Source organism: Haliotis rufescens, unplaced genomic scaffold, assembly GCF_023055435.1.
Source record: "Haliotis rufescens isolate VD_foot unplaced genomic scaffold, xgHalRufe1.0.p SCAF_4, whole genome shotgun sequence".
NCBI classification, from domain to species: domain Eukaryota; kingdom Metazoa; phylum Mollusca; class Gastropoda; order Lepetellida; family Haliotidae; genus Haliotis; species Haliotis rufescens.
In genome coordinates, this window is record NW_025964112.1 from 6,475,828 (window position 1) to 6,496,580 (window position 20,753).

The window sequence follows — 20,753 nt, forward strand, 5'->3', positions numbered from 1 at the left end:
ACAATCTGGGGATTGAATGTGTTTTTTTCATAACATCCTCTATGTCTGCGACCATTTAATTTTGTGGGGTTTATCCAAGCATTTTCGGAACAGATTTTTATGAAAGTCACTGATTGTTGTCAATCATCCTCATACAATCACAGATGAAAATCGACCTTTGCTGGTTGTCAATCATCCATGTTCAGTCATGGCTGAAAAATCAATCTGTGCTGATATCACTCATGTACAATCAGCTGAAACGTCGATCTGATGCTTGTCAATCATCCATGTACAATCACAGCTGAAAAGTCGATCTGGGTAATGCTTGTCAATCATCCATGTACAATCACAGCTGAAAAGTCGATGTGGCTGATGCTTGTCAATCATCCATGTACAATCACAGCTGAAAAGTCGATCTCGGTAATGCTTGTCAATCATCCATGTACAATCACAGCTGAAAAGTCGATCTGGGTAATGCTTGTCAATCATCCATGTACAATCACAGCTGAAAAGTCGACGTGGCTGATGCATGTCAATCATTCATGTACAATCACAGCTGAAACGTCGATCTGATGCTTGTCAATCACCCATGTACAATCACAGCTCAAAAGTCGATGAGGCTGATGCTTGTCAATCATTCATGTGCAATCACAGCTCAAAAGTCGATCTGATGCTTGTCAATCATCCATGTCCAATCACAGCTAAAAGTCGATCTGGATGATGCTTGTCAATCATCCATGTACAATCACAGCTGAAACGTCGGTCTGATGCTTGTCAATCATCCATGTACAATCACAGCCGAAAAGACGATCTTGTTGATGCTTGTCAATCATTCATGTAAAAATCACAGCTGAAACGTCGATCTGAACCTTTTCAATCATTCATGTACAATCACAGCTGAAATGTCGGTGTGGCTGATGCTTGTCAATCATTCATGTGCAATCACAGCTCAAAAGTCGATCTGATGCTTGTCAATCATCCATGTACAATCACAGCTGAAAAGTCGATCTGGTTGATGCTTGTAAATCATTCATGTACAATCACAGCTGAAAAGTCGATCAGGTTGATGCTTGTCAATCATTCATGTACAATCACAGCTGAAAAGTCGACGTGTCTGATGCTTGTCAATCATTCATGTACAATCACAGCTGAAACGTCGATCTGATGCTTGTCAATCATCCATGTACAATCACAGCTGAAAAGTCGATGATGCTTATGCTTGTCAATCATTCATGTACAATCACAGCTGAAACTTCGATCTGATGCTTGTCAATCATTCATGTACAATCACAGCTGAAAAGTCGATGAGGCTGATGCTTGTCAATCATTCATGTACAATCACAGCTGAAAAGTCGATGTGGCTGATGCTTGTCAATCATTCATGTACAATCACAGCTGAAACGTCGGTCTGATGCTTGTCAATCATCCATGTACAATCACAGCCGAAAAGACGATCTGGTTGATGCTTGTCAATCATTCATGTAAAAGTCACAGCTGAAACGTCGATCTGAAGCTTGTCAATCATTCATGTGCAATCACAGCTAAAAAGTCGGTGTGGCTGATGCTTGTCAATCATTCATGTGCAATCACAGCTCAAAAGTCGATCTGATGCTTGTCAATCATCCATGTACAATCACAGCTCAAAAGTCGATCTGGTTGATGCTTGTCAATCATTCATGTGCAATCACAGCTGAAAAGTCGATCTGATGCTTGTCAATCATCCATGTACAATCACAGCTGAAAAGTCGATCTGGTTGATGCTTGTCAATCATTCATGTGCAATCACAGTTGAAAAGTCGATCTGGTTGATGCTTGCCAATCATCCATGTACAATCACAGCTGAAACGTCGATCTGATGCTTGTCACTCACCCATGTACAATCACAGCTCAAAAGTCCATGTGGCTGATGCATGTCAATCATTCATGTGCAATCACAGCTCAAAAGTCGGTCTGATGCTTGTCAATCACCCCTGTACAATCACAGCTGAAAAGTCGATCTGACTGATGCTTGTCAATCATCCATGTACAATCACAGCTGAAAAGTCGATGTGGCTGATGCTTGTCAATCATCCATGTACAATCACAGCTGAAAAGTCGATGTGGCTGATGCTTGGCAATCATCCATGTACAATCACAGCTCAAAAGTCGATGTGGCTGATGCTTGTCAATCATCCATGTACAATCACAGCTGAAAAGTCCATGTGGCTGATGCTTGTCAATCATCCATGTACAATCACAGCTGAAAAGTCGATGTGGCTGATGCTTGTCAATCATCCATGTACAATCACAGCTGAAAAGTCGATGTGGCTGTTACTTGGCAATCATCCATGTACAATCACAGCTGAAAAGTCGATGTGGCTGATGCTTGTCAATCATCCATGTACAATCACAGCTGAAAAGTCGATGTGGTTGATGCTTGTCAATCATCCATGTACAATCACAGCTGAAAAGTCGATGTGGCTGATGCTTGTCAATCATCCATGTACAATCACAGCTGAAAAGTCGATGTGGCTGATGCTTGTCAATCATCCATGTACAATCACAGCTGAAAAGTCGATGTGGCTGTTACTTGGCAATCATCCATGTACAATCACAGCTGAAAAGTCGATGTGGTTGATGCTTGTCAGTCATTCATGTACAATCACAGGTGAACGCCAATTTGTGCAGATGCATGCTGCCAATATGTACAATTATACTAGAGAGTCTGTACTGTGGAATTAATCATCCAAAAATACAAACGTGAAGACCCAGGCTGTCTTCGGCAGCTCACGCCACTTACGGGATCGGGTCGTCAGTCTCGCTGACTTTGTTGATACATATCCCAATTGGGGGCACAGGTGGCCCAGTCGCCTAAGGCGCCGCGATTCGCTTTGCCCTTAGGCACGCCAGAAACCTATGATTGTTGGTTCGAATCCCGATTCGCCCCGATTATGTTTTTAGGTTTGTCAGCACCATAAACGTCTGAATACTGCATCACTTTGGGCTTTCCTCCGACATTAAGCTGACACGCCGTGATATACTGAAATAATGCCAAAAGCGGCGTTAAACACAACTCACTCACTCACCCAATTGCGTAGATCGATGCTTATGATGTCAATCACTGGATTGTCTGGTCTAGACTCAGTCAGATAGACGCAGTCATATAGCTGGAATAATGCTGAGTGCGGCGTTAAACAAATGCTTCCACAAAATCCCTATCAGTATGTGAGGCGTTCTGGAGATACAGTCAACCTTCATCGTATTCAAGTCATCAAGGAGTTGTTTCGAAGAAGTTTAAATCAGGATCATGAATTTTAACCATAGTTAAAAGTTTAACAATTCTAGGAGCCCTGAAAGCTCCTTTACCTTGATACATTTCTAACATTACTGTCGTATTAAAAAGTAAATGTCATTATTGAGAAACATGGATATAATCCTCATCAGAAAAGGCACAGTAACAGCATAATATAATTATTTGTACATGTCAACATTCGCTGCGCCTGAATCAGAGACTTCCGCCTCCTTCCTCTACTTCAGCCTGTGTTTAAACAGGGTCATGAAAAAGTACCACTTCATAACATCAAGCCATATGGAACACGGGCTCATCTTTTACTTTTTCGTACACAGGTTAGGAGATCTAGGGTAGAATAGGTCTTCAGCAACCTTATGCTTGTCGTGAAAGTCGACATTGCTTGTCGTAAGTGGCGACTAGGCTTGTCGTCAGAGGCGACTAACGGCATCGGGTAGTCAGGCTCGCTGACTTGGTTGATGCATGTCATCATTACCCAATTGCGTGGATCGATGCTCATGATGTCAATCACTGGATTGTCTGGTCCAGACCCGATTACTTAGAGCCTGACGTGATATAGCTGAAATATTGTTGAGTGCAGAGTGAAGAAACAAACAAACGGACAACATACATACACAGCTATCTTTTATTTGTGCACGTCCAACTTACAGTCACATTTCATTACATGGTCTTATTTTCGTTCTGCTACAATAGGACATTTTGTATCCCAATCTATCATTGATGTCACTTGTATATCTGTGTTTGTGAGTATGGCCCTGGTCTCTTGAAATAGTCCACTGCCTTCACCCTGTAGCTGCCCGTCACCATCTTGTCGCCGATGTAGCCTGGAAACAACACTACACATTGAACACTCCTGTTTAGTGAGCGAGTGAGTTTACTGCAGCTTTGAACAGTACTTGAGTTACATGGCAGTGTGTCTTAGTGGAGGAAAACCTAAGTCATGCAGGGTTTCGAGAAAACCTGGTATCATCACAATTTGTTTCATCGCACAACGGGGCGGTCGGGTAGCCTAGTGGTTAAAGCGTTCGCTCGTCACGCCGAAGACCCGGGTTCGATCCCCGACATGGGTACAATATGTGAAGCCCATTTCTGGTGTCCCCCGCCGTGATATTGCTGGAATATTGCTAAAAGCGGCGTAAAACCATATTCACTCACTCACTCACTCACTAGTAACATGCTACACTTGTGCTGGTAAGATTTAAAATTACCAGAAAGGTTTACAATTAATGTTTCTCAGGTGTCTACCAGTATTTTGACATTTCGGACGCATCTTGGACCTACCCGTGGCAGGATTAGGTTGTGGAGCAATGACGACCGCCGTGACGATGGTGTCTTCCTCGTTGACCCTCTTAAACCCAGCTTCTGATCCGTCAGCAGAGTACTCCACGACGTACGTGAATATACATCTGTTGAAGGAAGGAACATATAAACAGAGCGGACATCTGTGATAGATGTTCTGATGAAGAGCTGATCAGATTTGATATGAATGGTTCCCCTGAATCTAAACCAGGTTAGCACGGACCAATCTCATCAACATCAAATCTTAGTCCTCACTAGCGCTATACAAAGGTCTGAGGACATCCCATTACAGGTCATGTCAGAACTACCTTTCATCCGACCAGAGCGTCGCTTACGAGATCATGAAAATGAAAATCCGAATGTGTTTTCTACTCATGCAGTCTCGGAAAGACCAACACGGAACATTCCGAACAACAGTAAAAATGAAACTTCAGTGCAAGAGAATAACCAGTCTTGATAATCCGCTGAAACAGATTCCATTTGGAGGGGGAAAAGCTAAACATTTGAAACGGGAGTGGCGTTGCACAGCCCGTGGGAAGCACTGCCAAACAATCTAAGCCATCTATTACACATTCCACAGTTTACTTTTGTTCAGTTCTCAAATGTTTCAACTAGTGCCGAAAAGCTCAAGAAATCTCCTATTTGATTGGCTGATTTAAACTTTTTATCTGACAACTAGAATCTGCCCCGATGTGAAGTTGTCAAAAACTTTGTGTCTGTCATTTCATTGATCGGTCAATTTTCGCGAAAGGTCGTTCTGACGTGACCTGTAAGGGGCTGTCCACAGATCTTTATGTAGCGGTAGCGAGCAGTAAGATTTGATTTTAATGAGATATATTGCTCTTGGTTGGTTGTGTGATAGTTCCCCATCCTCGAATATCTAGAATACCACTAACTTTCATTGCCCACCATATTTTCGTTTCGGAAGTCACCATTTCTGCTCTCTTATCATTAACTTAGCACAGAATTTCTCTCCCTCATAAGCTTAAAATCAACAACCAATCAAAATGCCTCTTCTGAGAGCAAGTTCGGCGTCTGCATTCAAAATCGCGGCTTCGTGATCCATCGATACATTTCTTCGAATCAGAGAACTGGTATAAATGGACCTCTTCTGGAAAAGATGTTTTCCTGCGTACTAAAATGGGGAGGGAAGTCCTCATGCTACACTCCCCGCGTATTTCAGACGGCAGGCAACAAGACTTGATGAGGATGAGACCTGAACATATGTTTACTTTCACATGTGTTTAGCTATCCCTTACGAGAATACCCTCACCTTGACACACATAGCATTATTAGAAACGAATCTACATTTTGCCAGAACCGCTTCTCCACCAGACCATTGTGCCTGAATCGCTACAGCAGTGGACCATTGTGCCAGAACCTCTACACCACCAGACCAGTGTGCCAGAATCGCTACACCACCAGACCATTGTGTCAGAACCGCTACACAACCAGACCATTGTGCCGGAACCTCTTCACCACAAAACCATTGTGCCAGAACCTCTACACCACCAGACCATTGTGTCAGAACCGCTACACCACTAGACCATTGTGCCAAAACTGCTACAGCACTGGACCGTTGTGCCAGAACCATGGCACCACTAGACCATTGTGCCAGAACCGCTACAGCACTGGACCATTGTATCAGAACCGTTGCACCACAAGAGTTACTTACTTGGTCTTGATGTTGTCATCAGACCAGACAACGAGAATCTGTCCCGATGTGATGTTGATGAAGCGTAGACCAGTTACCTGTCACAACATAGAAAGGATAACATAAAGAGGAGGATTCATAGATACTTGTCCTAACCACCACGTCGTTCTTGACCTTCGCATCATATTCACAGGCTAGAAGCGTTACAATTTGCCTCCTTTAAATTAAACTCGAATCCATGTCTGACAAGACTTAACACATGTGCTTGCATGTGCTCAATGTGCAACTCATTACGGTGCATCTGATGGTGCGTGTTTTTCAAGTCTGCTAAAGGGCTGGGAGGTAGCCTGGTGGTTAAATCGTTCACTCGTGTGTGAAGCCCGGCCATGATATTGCTGGAATATTGAGAAAAGTGGCGTAACATCAGACAGAATACGTATAGTTTACCAATCATAGCAAACGCACCTCTGTCTTACCACCCACGAACCTCTGACTCACAACACACGCACCTGTCTCACAACACACGCACCTGCGTCACAACACACGCACCTGTCTCACGACCCACGCACCTGCTCCGGAGGGTATTTGGACTTGGCACACAGGTGCATCAGAAGCACGTTGTCTGTGAGGAGCTGGAACATGGGTGGAATCGGCACCTGGGAAACGTTAGCCGACACTGGGTAGGACGTCCACTTCACTGGACCCTGAATTAACACGTGGCTATAAGTACATCATAGACAAATACAATGTGCTGGGCTAGCTGCTCTCTTCAACGTTAGGTCTGACTGCAAATGGGCGTTATGTAGTCTCATCTTTTGTTTGGGGTTTGTGACTCAATGACTGGGCTTATTCCGATACCGACATAGTACATTTACTGTGTCGCACCGGGATGATAATGGTTCCAGTAAACTTTAAATAAAGTCACAGGGATGCTGATCTACAAAACAAGTTGATCTATGTCCATGTTAATGTTATTGCTTCTTTAAAACGTCGCCTTGGGCCCTGTTCCACGAAGCGATCTTGGCGCTAAGACTGTCGTAACTCCCATGTTATTCTCCTAGATTTACCGTAGTCCCTTTGGAGAACGGGACTCTACCAGTCAGGCCTTTTACACGCAGTTGGTGTGTAGTGGATCGCACAGTAGATCAATGCCCTGCTCACACGACACACCCGATCTCTCGTCATGGGATTATCGCAAATTGACCTTGGGTGTTGCTGCCTTCTTAACATCCAGGTATTACCTGTTGTTGCCTGATGGACTTGAACTGTGAGACTGTAGGGAAGTCTGGGGCCTTGAACAGGCCTCCCCACACCCCCATGGGGTCCCCCATGTCCCAGTTGACTCCGTACTGGACCATGAACAGCTCTGGAAACAAGGGACACTTAGTGGTTCATAAACACATGCTCATGATAGTTGGACTCGTGCAGTCGAGTCTGCTTTGGGCAGAGATTTCTGATGAACATGGAAAGGGTTTTGTCGCTTTCATTTACAGATAATTGTCTGCGTCCTTGACCACACATCTATTTGAGCCTGTCTACCACACCAATATCAGGTATATGCCATGTAAAATATTGTATTAAAGTGGCAGTTAGGATCAAAGAAGACAGGATTAACTTTATCAAGCAAGGATAAAGGAACAAGCATCTGTACAGAAGTGTCGCCCTGAAAGACAATCGCATATCAATCAGACCTTAGTTCTCGGATCACTCAAGAAAGATCTGAGGACATCCCTTTACAGGTCAGGTCAGAACGACCTTTCGTAAACTTTGACTGACCAATGAAATGACTAGCAAGGAGTCCACATTAGCCAAGCTTTCTCGCGCTTTACGTCACTAATTTCATACTGGCGACTTCCTTTCCACACTATGCTTTGAAACATATACATATAAAATTTAAAATTTAACAAATAAAATCTCTGGATTGTCTAATAGATGGCCGAGATTGTATGGCAGTATTTCCTACTGACTATGAAAAATGTTTTCCGTTTCAAATGTGTATTCCACTGAAGATCGAAAAAAAAGAAATTGCCTGCCAATAAAATTACATTGTTGCAATGTACTTTTTAGAAAAAAACATTTCGTCTCATAGCTTTTTTTGCTTTTTTTAAATATCTGGGTTTGTAGCTGTAGCGTTGCTATGCCTACCTTCTGTGCCCTGTGGAGGCCTGATGTTCCAGTCTACATTGAGAATACCCCAGTTACCATCGTCAACGTCGTTGTTGTTGTAGATCAGCAGTGCACTCTGCCAGCTGTAGAGACGTGCGAGTAAATACGTCAATGACGTCCACGTGTGAGTAGAATATAGGAGAGTGGAGAAATCAAAACCTTCCACTTTAATAGTGACTTGGTGCCAACTGGCAATGTCAGACATCTTTAAGATTGTACATCACAATGTACCGACATTCGTTGAATCACCCCTAGTATAGTCCTAACTGTTTCACCATTTTTCTCGATTATCTTCAAATTAATTAAAACTCATGAAATCATATTAAGACTCATCGAAATGTTTGCCTGTGCCTTAACAGAAACCAATTTTTGAAACTTTCTGTGAAAAAGTTACCAATATAACTATCATTAAAATTTCGCGTTTGTTTTGATGACAACATTCAAGGTGTAGGAGCAACTGGATTGTTGGATAGGCATTACTTGGAAGTTGACGGATGACAACGTATAGATAATTTATAGATTATCTTTTGCAGTAAATAATGAAGTTGTTATCCATAAGCAACTGATGCAATGTCTAACGGGACATGTAAGCAAGTGATTCTCGTGCATGACGTGAGCTCACACTTGCAATGCATGGGTATCATGTTTATGTCGACATCTTAAGGGAGAGTCTCAAAAGTAAAGAAACACTAACTGCCACATCGGCAGCTTGTATCCTCGTTTAAACCTTTCTTATTTCAGTATATCGTTAATTAAGGTCCCACCCCCCTGTCTTAATTTTGCGTGCATGTTGTTAAATTGTCTGATATCATATGAGGAATATGGCGGCACTGTTATTTACCTATCTTGCTTATACAGGATTTAAATCGAGAAAAGGTTTCGATAATCATTTGTTGAATGGGTAGTTTAATATTCCATGGTATAAACGAGAATGGTATAAACGAGGATTCACGATGTTTATAGTGATCAAGACTTGGTTATGATGAGCTGTGGTTTTAATGTTCGCCCCGTACACTACCTGTCTGTACTGTTGTGGTCTGCCCGTACACTACCTGTCTGAACTGTTATGGTCTGCCCGTACAGTACCTGTCTGAACTGTTGTGGTCTGCCCGTACAGTACCTATCTGAACTGTTGTGGTCTGCCCGTACAGTACCTGTCTGAACTGTTATGGTCTGCCCGTACAGTACCTGTCTGAACTGTTGTGGTCTGCCCGTACAGTACCTGTCTGAACTGTTATGGTCTGCCCGTACAGTACCTGTCTGAACTGTTATGGTCTGCCCGTACTGTACCTGTCTGAACTGTTGTGGTCTGCCCGTACAGTACCTGTCTGAACTGTTGTGGTCTGCCTGTACTGTACCTGTCTGAACTGTTGTGGTCTGCCCGTGCAGTACCTGTCTGAACTGTTGTGGTCTGCCCGTACACTACCTGTCTGAACTGTTGTGGTCTGCCCGTACACTACCTGTCTGAACTGTTGTGGTCTGCCCGTACAGTACCTGTCTGAACTGTTGTGCTCTGCCTGTACAGTACCTCTCTGAACTGTTGTGGTCTGTCCGTGCACTACCTGTCTGAACTATTGTGGTCTGCCCGTACAGTACCTGTCTGAACTGTTGTGGCCTGCCTGTACACTACCTGTCTGAACTGTTGTGGTCTTCCCGTACACTACCTGTCTTATCTGTTGTGGTCTGCCCGTACAGTACCTGTCTGAACTGTTGTTATCTGCCCGTACACTACCTGTCTGAACTGTTGTGATCTGCCCGTACACTACCTGTCTGAACTGTTGTGATCTGCCCGTACAGTACCTCTCTGAACTGTTGTCATCTGCCCTTAGAGTACCTCTCTGAACTGTTATGGTCTGCCCGTACACTACCTGCTGAACTGCTGCGGTCTGCCCGTACAGTACCTCTCTGAACTGTTGTGGTCTGCCCGTACAGTACCTGTCTGAACTGTTGTGACTTGCCCGTACAGTACCTGTCGGAACTGTTGTGACTTGCCCGTACAGAACCTCTCTGAACTGTTATGGTCTGCCCGTACAGTACTTGTCTGAACTGTTGCGGTCTGCCCGTACAGTACCTCTCTGAACTGTTGTGATCTGCCCGTACAGTACCTGTCTGAACTGTTGTGGTCTGCCCGTACAGTACCTGTCTGAACTGTTGTGGTCTGCCCGTACAGTACCTGTCTGAACTGTTGTGGTCTGCCCGTACAGTACCTCTCTGAACTGTTGTGATCTGCCCGTACAGTACCTGTCTGAACTGTTGTGGTCTGCTGCCGGCTGGTGGAGGGACGCCAGGCCGCACACGGACGCAAGTGTCACACAGGAGAAGCCTCCAACAGATATAGCAGTGAGTCAGTGATCGTTGGTGTTATTTTATGCCGCACTCAGCAATATTCAAGCCATATCAGCCGGGAAGTAAATGGAAGCATGACGGACTATCCCCCACATCCGGCTCCATGACGCAGTCACACGTCACACAATGTGACACCCGATCCTCGGGCATCAGGTACTGGAGGCCTCGGGGTGACTTCTTAATGCGTACGCTTAGGTTTGTTTGTTGTGAACGCCTCACCCTGCACTATTTCAGCTATATGACGGCGGCCTGTATATATTGAAAATGGCAACACAACCGAGTGATTGATATTATGAGCAACGATCCACACCATCGGGGTATGATAACCTTCAAGTCACCCTGCCTGACCATCTGATACATTAAGACATATCTTGTGACAAACACACACAAGTGCTCGGGACTCAGTCTAACCCAGAATCAGCACGGGGCATACGGGGCATACGGGGCATACCAGGCACCTCAGCTGAAGTCTGACCGATTGAATATCCATTTCCTCCTCATACACCCGCTAATACCCGGCCCCTAACTGTCGCCAGAGTGAGTGAGTGGGTGAGTGAGTTTTTAACAAATATAACAGCAATATCATGCCAACGATCACAGGTACAGTACTGGCGAACGAAGAAATGTTATTTTCAAAATTATCACTGAAAATATTAGCTGACCCCGACCATTTCTTAAACAAAGGGTATGCATTTCTACCTTCTGTTGAGAGATATTTATTGCCACGTCTTAAATCAAATAGAGTACCTAGATCTTTTATCTTATCCAGTTCCGTATCTGGACTGTTTTAGTTCCCTTTGTTGTCATACCATTGATATGTATAAAGAATTCCTAGCTGGTAATAAGTATCGTCATTGCCAATTGGGTATCCAAACCCACATCCATCACCATTGTTTTGCAGTATCACATCCTCACAACAGCAAATACTTATGCAATGTCTTTTAACTTTTTATAATACATTGAAAGGAAAAACAACTCACCTCCGCTGTCTAAACTAACTTGTTGGTCGCCTAGCAACGACAGCATTGCCATTGCAGCATATACTGGTTTCCTGACAAAGGCCACGTGAGCTGGACTGGTGTTATTCATTTGAAACCTTGCTAGTAGAGTGCGCTGTGTAAACTGGTTTGGGTAATAACTTAGGAAGCCGTTATCGTTGCTTAGCAACTGGTAATTGATATTTCCAGTTTGGTTACGTATGATGACATTTTGATGTTGTGCTATAACCTGAAATGAACATTTGCAATAAAATACGAAGCAAATTACAATAAAAATGCGTCATGCTAACCTTACACGGGATACCAGAATACGTCAATGCGATAACAAACTATTGAACAAATTCTACATATTAAACACTTTTTGTAATATCTGGCCCGAACTGAAACAATTAATCGATTATTATATACGACTCAAAAGAAGATAAAGAACACCCGATTCTTTCATATTACTATATTTAATTTGTCACGCCCTGACAGATTAAATATAATAATATGAAAGAATCTGGTGTTTTTTAACTTCGTTTGAGTAGTATATCTTTTAAAAAAAAAAACAGCATTCGGTAGAGATGTTTATAATTTACAGCTGATGTATATGCTTATGTTTGATGCTGATAAAGTTCCTAAATTGAGTTAGCTACCGTTACCTTGGCAACAAATGCAGCATATCTGGATGTTCCCCGCCAGTGTTCTGGTCTACTCCAACCCACGAGGGGGTCAGCCTCGCTGTGAAGTGAAATATACACAGTATGTAGTGTCCAACACACAGCCCAGTAATAATCGTCGGACGTTCACACAAGAGGGGAAACTGCAGGTGCTCAGACCAATGAGCGTTTAGCTTACATCGGCAATATTTCTCGCGCAACATTCTCAGACCAATGAGGGCTCAGATTACATCGGCAATATTTCTTGCGCAACATTCTCAGACCAATGAGGGCTCAGATTACATCGGCAATATTTCTCGCGCAACATTCTCACACCAATGAGCGCTCAGTTTACTTCGGCAATAAATCTGGCGCAACATTCTCAGAACAATTAGCGCTCAGATAAAATCGGCAATATTTCTCGCGCAACATTCTCAGACCAATGAGGGCTCAGATTACATCGGCAATATTTCTCGCGCAACATTCTCAGACCAATGAGGGCTCAGATTACATCGGCAATATTTCTCGCGCAACATTCTCACACCAATGAGGGCTCAGTTTACTTCGGCAATAAATCTGGCGCAACATTCTCAGAACAATTAGCGCTCAGATAAAATCGGCAATATTTCTCGCGCAACATTCTCAGACCAATGAGGGCTCAGATTACATCGGCAATATTTCTCGCGCAACATTCTCAGACCAATGAGGGCTCAGATTACATCGGCAATATTTCTCGCGCAACATTCTCAGACCAATGAGCGCTCAGATTACATCGGCAATATTTCTCGCGCAACATTCTCAGAACAATGAGGGCTCAGATTACATCGGCAATATTTCTCGCGCAACATTCTCAGACCAATGAGCGCTCAGATTACATCGGCAATAATTCTGGCGCAACGTGCTCATTTCATTACCTGAATGAAAATAGACACGCATCATGACTACCCTGACAGAAGCTGTGTGTATACATGGGTGACGGGGGGAATCTTGTGTATACAAACCCGTGAAGTATTGACGATTGGAATCCGGGTCAGAATGACTTTCAAACAGACCAGGTAGCGACTCTTGGATGGTCACAATGACTGTCGGGATTGTGTTGTTCATTTGGAAGCCTGACCACGGCTGAACTCTTGCGTTATCATTGTGCTCGACTCTCAACCACAAGACTAGACTACAGTAGAATCTGCTGACGACAGCATAAAACCCCGCTCAGGACTCGCCTACACCAACTTAACCAAAGGAGCACACCCAACACATCAACAATATTTAATCTAAATCGTAACAAGAAGTCATCATTTTCACATAGAATAACAGTTCCCAGCAATGTAGCTGTACAATATTGTTGATGAAGACTACCCTCTTACTTGTTTCCATAGAAACGCCAAAAGTTAAAAGTTTCCAAATGACATCAACAAAGGTCTCAACTCAGGAACAAATTGGGTACCAGCTTTTACCATCAGTCGAGACAAATTAAGACTCCTTACTCGTTAAAGAAAGGCTTGTTGGCCAGGCTTGGGTGTCGCTTCCGGATGACTGCCACGGAATCAACCTCGGCGTTAATGATGTTGGCAGCGTGAGAGTCTCCCTGGAATTGACAGACACATCTCAGGTGCATGTATAGCATCATGTCGCACTGTTAAACACCAACAAATACACAGTACAAGGTTTTGTTTGTTTGTTGTTTACGCTGCACTCAGCAATATTCCAGCTCTATGACGACAGTCTGTAGTAATCGAGTATGGATCAGACAATCCAGTGATTGACGTCCTGACCATGGATCTACGCAATTGGGATACGATGGCATGCATCAACCAAGTCACCGAGCCTGACCACCCGATCCCGTTCGTCGCCTCTTACGACAAGCATGGATGGCTGAAGACCTATTCTACCTCGGATCTTCACGGGTCCAGTACAAAGTACATGTATAGTCACATATCATTGTTAAACACCAACAAATACACATAGTGCATGTATATAACTAGCGGAGTTTATAATAAAATATGACAAAAATGAAGCAAAGAAATAAAAGCGACAAAACCCTTACCATATGCACAAGAAATCTCTGCCAAAAGTCGATTGTACGATTCCGACCATATCATAAGAATGCGTTTATGAATCACTATCAAATAGGGATGATACCAGGTGTTCGAGAAAAGGAATTAGGAGAGACGACAAACGGCAACCAAAATATGTCACTTAGTGGACTGCAGTGTAGTCCAGGAACCTGATGTTCGAATCCACGAAGTCGTCCCTCTTGCACGGCAAAGGGGCGCAACTCTGCACAATGGATTGCGATGTCTTGTACCAGACAGCTTATGTTTTGTTTTGTTGGTTTAGACAGCTAATGAATCCGTCGTATCAAAACACACCACACCTGACCTACCTTCCTGTGTAGGGAGATGAAGTCGATCCTCACCCCCTTCTCCCCCGTGAAGTAGTTTCTTCCATTGACCACGTGGTCCAGCAAAGTCTCCGCATACTTCTTATTGAACCTTGGGATCCCGCTCCTGATGGAGTCGCAGCCGGAGCCAGGGCCACCCAGTATCAGGCTGGGGTCAGCTGCCTTCAGACCCTCGGAGCATGCGTCGTAATAATTCAGAAAGCCTGCACATCATGGGTTGTGATAATGATGTAATTAATGTGACATTAAGCCGTCATACTCTTACAATTAACTTCATTATGGAAATCGAAAGACTCAAAAACTGGCAAATGTAGTGATAGCAACGCCAACCGATATTCTGAAAGTTTGAAACCAGATTTTATATGGAACAGGAGATAAAAACCATAATACTCGATAAACTTTGGAGACAAATATCACATAATAAAGACAGATAAATAAAATCTTCTTTGCATTGCGTCAGTAATTATTCGTATTTAATAGCTGTCATGTTGAATGAATGAATGAATGAATGAATGAATGAATGGTAATCCAAACTAATATTACGTTCTGAAGAGAAAGTCAAAGTTCGTATCCTTTCCTGTCACCCCGTGATCTCCCTATGTGCTCCCTAGGGACATACAGCCTCGTTCACAGGATCCCAGGACAAGTGTGTACAATCTGAAATGTGTACCTTGTACAGTGAATTTGAGATTATCAAAGTCCCCGCAGTCAGGTTCGTTCCAAGTCTCCCAGTTCCAGGTCTTCACGTAGTCCAGCCCATACTTACCTGCAACATCATATGACAACCGTCACTTCCTTGTATCGCCATACAAGTCAACTACATCAATGATGGCATGCACTACCATAAATATCCTCATCTGTGTGAATTACATTTGGTGGCAACTGCGCCTTGTTAGTAAGGGGCGGACCATTTGATATTTAGGTGCGTGTATGTGTGAGTCATCTTGTAATTGTTTTTTTCATTTTCAGAGGCTGAGATTTGTTTTCTTCATAAACTGAGATATGTTTTACATTTCAAATAATACATTTTGAAAGAATGTGTTAAAATGTTCTCACTGTTCACTAAAACATAACAAATGTATGTGATTTTACAATACATTGAAAATAGCTGTATAATAAAGCATTTTTATATGATTTTTGTCACTTTATTTACAACACTATATGTAGAAAAGCTCATCGTGCAGTTTTCTTCAGAAAACTGGTCAACTTGACATGACAACTGCTCGAGGTATGTACTTTTCAGTTACTAAGATTGTGATGATGGACATAAATTATTATCATAACTTTTAACGTATACTGATGAAGAAACATTACCAAAATGAAATTTGGACAACCTCTAGGACCCCTTGACCTGGGCAGCCTGATAGACAACCTACAAACTCTAGGACCCCTTGACCTGGACAGTCTGATAGACAACCTACAACCTCTAGGACCCCTTGACCTGGACAGTCTGATAGACAACCTACAACCTCCAGGACCCCTTGACCTGGACAGCCTGATAGACAACCTACAACCTCTAGGACCCCTTGACCTGGACAGTCTGATAGACAACCTACAACCTCTTGGACCCCTTGACCTAGACAGCCTGATAGACAACCTACAATCTCTAGGAACCCTTGACCTGGACAGTCTGATAGACAACCTACAACCTCCAGGACCCCTTGACCTGGACAGCCTGATAGACAACCTACAACCTCCTGGAACCCTTGACCTCGACAGCCTGATAGACAACCTACAACCTCTAGGACCCCTTGACCTGGACAGTCTGATAGACAACCTACAACCTCTAGGACCCCTTGACCTGGATAGTCTGATAGACAACCTACAACCTCTAGGAACCCTTGACCTGGACAGTCTGATAGATAACCTACAACCTCTAGGACCCCTTGACCTGGATAGTCTGATAGACAACCTACAACCTCTAGGACCCCTTGACCTGGACAGTCTGATAGACAACCTACATCCTCTAGGACCCCTTGACCTGGACAGCCTGATAGACAACCTACAATCTCTAGGAACCCTTGACCTGGACAGTCTGATAGACAACCTACAACCTCCAGGAACCCTTGACCTGGACAGCCTGATAGACAACCTACACCCTCTAGGAACCCTTTACCTGGACAGCCTGATAGACAACCTACAACCTCTAGGACCCCTTGACCTGGACAGTCTGATAGACAACCTACAACCTCTAGGACCCCTTGACCTGGGCAGTCTGATAGACAACCTACAACCTCTAGGACCCCTTGACCTGGACAGCCTGATAGACAACCTACAACCCCTAGGACCCCTTGACCTGGACAGCCTGATAGACAACCTACAACCTCTAGGACCCCTTGACCTGGACAGCCTGATAGACAACCTACAACCTCTATGAATCGCTGGCAGAGAACACCTTGGAGTGGCTTCAGAGAGTGACCCGAGACTTACTGATGTATCTCTGTGCTATGGTCTGCACCATGTCCCGCCACATGTACACCTGGGTCTTGTGTTCCAGGTCAGTGTACAGGTTGGACGGGTTCCCCATGATCTCAAACCCTGGCTTCAGGCCGTTCACATACAGGAGGTCCATCATACTGTCCAGATCAGTGAAGTCGTACGTCGCGTTGCCGTTGTTGACGCTGTACACATATGCATTAGTATTAATTCAAGAGGGATTTCGAATTGCAAGTAGGTTATTATATATATTACCCAAATTAAAAAGAAAATATGTGAGTTTCATATGCTCAATCGTCAAATGTTCGAAAGACGTCAACAATGGATTACTTCATCTGAGACAATGTCACGATTCATATGAGGTCACATTGATACTGGGCATCTTCGCAAACAATGAAAACATTGGAACAATTGGAACGAACCAGCCAATCAGCAAGCAGGAACAATTGTTATGGAAAGTGAGAATAACTGACAATATTTTTTCCTATATCTGTCCCCTAGGGGTAATATAATAGCAATGTACAATATAAATAACTTATCCCTTTTTAGTCATTATTGGGTCGAACGTCCAACATTGAAACTGCTCTTTTTCTAACAGCGAATAATCGATGTAACTTTGATTTTCCATGATCCTCCCGAAGCAAGAGAGTTAACTTGACTATCGAAGTGGAAACGGGACTTCTTTAGTCAGTTAACTCCCTTGCCGAAGGAAGATGATTGTCCATAAGTGCGTAGTACATGTATCTCCATGAATGAGCTTTTACTTCGTAAACATCTTTATTACATCTAAAATCCTTTATAAATGCACGTATTTGTCAACGAACCACTCAGTGACAGCACATTGTTCACAGTATCGGTTACGATAGATGTCAGCCAGGTCACACATTATAACTAACATATCCCCTATTTGAACTGTACAAACCATCGACTGACAAAGGCACTCAGTCACAGCCATCTTCAATTATCCAATGTATTATGTCTCCAAATCTGTTATGATAAATAACCTGGGTCCATTCGCCACCATGGCTTCCTTCAAAGCTCCATTCGAATGAATATAAATAGCTGACCAATCAAATAATGATAATGAGTGCGAGGAAGTCTGTGTGACGTAGTGATGATTGGGATGGAGATGGTAATGACGACACATCCTATACGGTCAAGAACTGGTCAAGGGTATTTACTGATATAGAAAGGATATTTACAAGGTAAAATCTGGAATTGGTCACAACTGACAAGAGGGTTACCTTTCGACGCGACAAACATAACGATTTCGGTCTGACTTTTCGTAAGTACCATGTCTTTTTAATTCTCATGCAAAGAGAATCAAAGACGACCAAGGTGACTTTGACGTCCATTGAGTGTACAATGAGTTTCCTAATATCAGAGTCAGATTCTTGGATCTTTAAACCGGAATTAGTATAAGTATTATTTGGTGGCATAACTTCGCCGCGCATAAGATATTTATCGCGCCCCCCTGACTGACCTCGTGACCTTGATGAGCTCGAGTAGCCAGTGTATCCGGACCTGTTCTATCCCTCTGTGAGGCATGGCGCCGATGTAGGCCAGATTCTGCTGCATGTCGGGACTGAGGTCAAACTTGGCGGCATCAGAATGTGGCAGTGGGGGGCTTAAACCAAAACGGGAAAATGCATTTAATGTCAAAATCTACACACAATCATCTTAAAGGGTTGTCAATTAAATCATTTACAGGAGACCATGTTCCCCTGGTTGATCAGGAAGCTATTGTTCAGAATATGCCTGTATGAAATTAAAAAGGGTTAGTAAAAATGTTAATGGTAAGGCATTTGAACATGTCATACTCTTCACATCAATATTTCTTCTTAAACTAATTTCAATAAAAATTTAACTTTGCCATTGACATGTCAATCAGTTTAGCAGAAACTATTACAGTTATTATTCAAAACGTCATGTCTCAGTGTCACACACAGCACTAACAACAACGACACGACCTTGGCTGGAAATGGACAACAAGCCTTCAATACGGGAAACATATAATGTGTGAGTGAGTGAGTTGGGTTTAAAGCCGCTTTGAACATTATTTCAGTTGATCACGTCTTGTCAGCTTGATTGGGAAGTGAGGTACGAGTGCCGCAGGTCTTACACAGTTAACCACTTTGATGAAATCCACGAACAAGGAAATGGTGCTAACAAACCTAGAAACATAACCACATTGACGAACCGGGATTCGACCACACGATGATAGGTATCTGGCTCGCCTAAGGGACGCAATTCTGCAACACGACGCCTTTGACGACTAGGCCGCTCCAGCAAATACACATTAGAGAGCATGTAGCCTAAAGTAGTAGAAGAATGTAAAACAACAGGGATTTGGGAGCAATGTAGGCTTTTCAAGATGTTCTATCAACAATATATATAGTGTAGGCAGGTGATGGTACCATTAACACACATCAATATTTCTCCTTAAACTAGTTCTATGGAATCATACCAAATTCAGCTCACCAAAACCCGGTACTTTTCCAGAAATGATTCAGATCTCCGATGACGTCCCAGGAGTTGAGGGTAAAGCCGTAGTTGCCTTGTCCCCAGGAATTCTGGCCGAGCAGCGACAGTAGGAAGGAAATAATGGTCCACAGCATCATGGTCTGCAGTAACACCTACAGCTGCAGCAAACAGACCACACCGTATACAGGTGGCCCAGGTGTTTACACACAGCACAAGGTCAGTTACGTCCGTCGTGTACCGTTATCTAGCTAATCATGTCAGCTGAACTGATAGCTGACCTGACCTGGTTGATGGCGAGGCTCTACAATCTGACGTGTTTTAGCCATTCACGCATGACGTTTATTAAGGGAAACCTTAACGTTTGTATAGTGAAGATTGGATTCACTCATCTGTGTTATTTCCAACCTTTTTGCAAACTCGAACAGAAAATGAGATTCAGGTATTTGTGATGACGTGATGGTCGTTCCACTGTTATTTGAGTATGGTGTATAAATATTACGGTGTCGTATTCGCGTGCTTTGGATCAAGCTTAAGTATTTGTGTTGCTTAGTATTTGAATATGGCGTGTGGTTACTATACTGACGGTCAATAGAAAGTATACACTCATGTCTGGTGGTGGTTTAAATGAAACAACAAATGTTTATTCGATGATAATGTATTTGACACAGGAATAATACTTCTGTTTTGGACTTTAAGTTTGCAATCCGACGATTTTTTTCAGCTTAGTAACGTTTTGATAACGTTTGTAAGTGTTTGGTTGAATCCAATTTTCAAGTGCATACTTTCTTTTGCCCGACAATTACTAATGATGGCGATACACGCTCGTTCAGTGCGTATATCGAGATCTGCATGCAAGGACCGCTGTCGTATCAGAGAGTTCGTGATGTCATTCGTACGTAACTCGGACTTCGTATAGGACTATATGTGTACCCACGGTGTGTGCGGGTGTGTTAGATTACAGGCAGGATATCTCTCCATTACGTCCTGGTTGTCGTGTGAGCCGTCTGAAACAAGTGAGTGAGTGAGTATGGTTTTAAGCCGCTTTTATCTGAAACAAGGA

At 43.3% G+C, this 20,753-nt stretch overlaps 1 protein-coding gene across 1 annotated transcript; it reads right to left on the reverse strand.

Annotated features, from left to right (window-relative positions):
• Nucleotides 1-3,879: 3,879 nt before the first annotated feature.
• Nucleotides 3,880-19,945, reverse strand: LOC124143040 (alpha-L-iduronidase-like). The gene is made up of 15 exons (XM_046511834.2): nt 19,691-19,945; nt 18,693-18,836; nt 17,204-17,394; nt 15,444-15,539; nt 14,756-14,976; nt 13,857-13,957; nt 12,376-12,454; nt 11,714-11,960; nt 10,629-10,710; nt 8,367-8,470; nt 7,463-7,587; nt 6,791-6,925; nt 6,243-6,319; nt 4,550-4,674; nt 3,880-4,092 (listed from the first exon to the last, which is right to left on the reverse strand). Exons 1-15 carry the CDS (start codon nt 19,828-19,830, stop codon nt 3,992-3,994), a joined length of 1,968 nt encoding a protein of 655 aa, XP_046367790.2. The 5' UTR covers nt 19,831-19,945; the 3' UTR covers nt 3,880-3,991.
• Between the last annotated feature and the right edge of the window lie 808 nt (nt 19,946-20,753).

Excerpts from the sequence above, each read along its gene's own strand:
- LOC124143040 (XM_046511834.2), bottom strand. The coding sequence starts at position 19,830 with ATGATGCTGTGGACCATTATTTCCTTCCTACTGTCGCTGCTCGGCCAG. Across the intron at positions 11,961-12,375 it reads ATGCTGCATTTGTTGCCAAG|GTTATAGCACAACATCAAAA; the intron begins GTAACGGTAGCT and ends TGTTCATTTCAG. Across the intron at positions 8,471-10,628 it reads GACCACAACAGTTCAGACAG|CTGGCAGAGTGCACTGCTGA; the intron begins GTACTGTACGGG and ends ACGTCTCTACAG.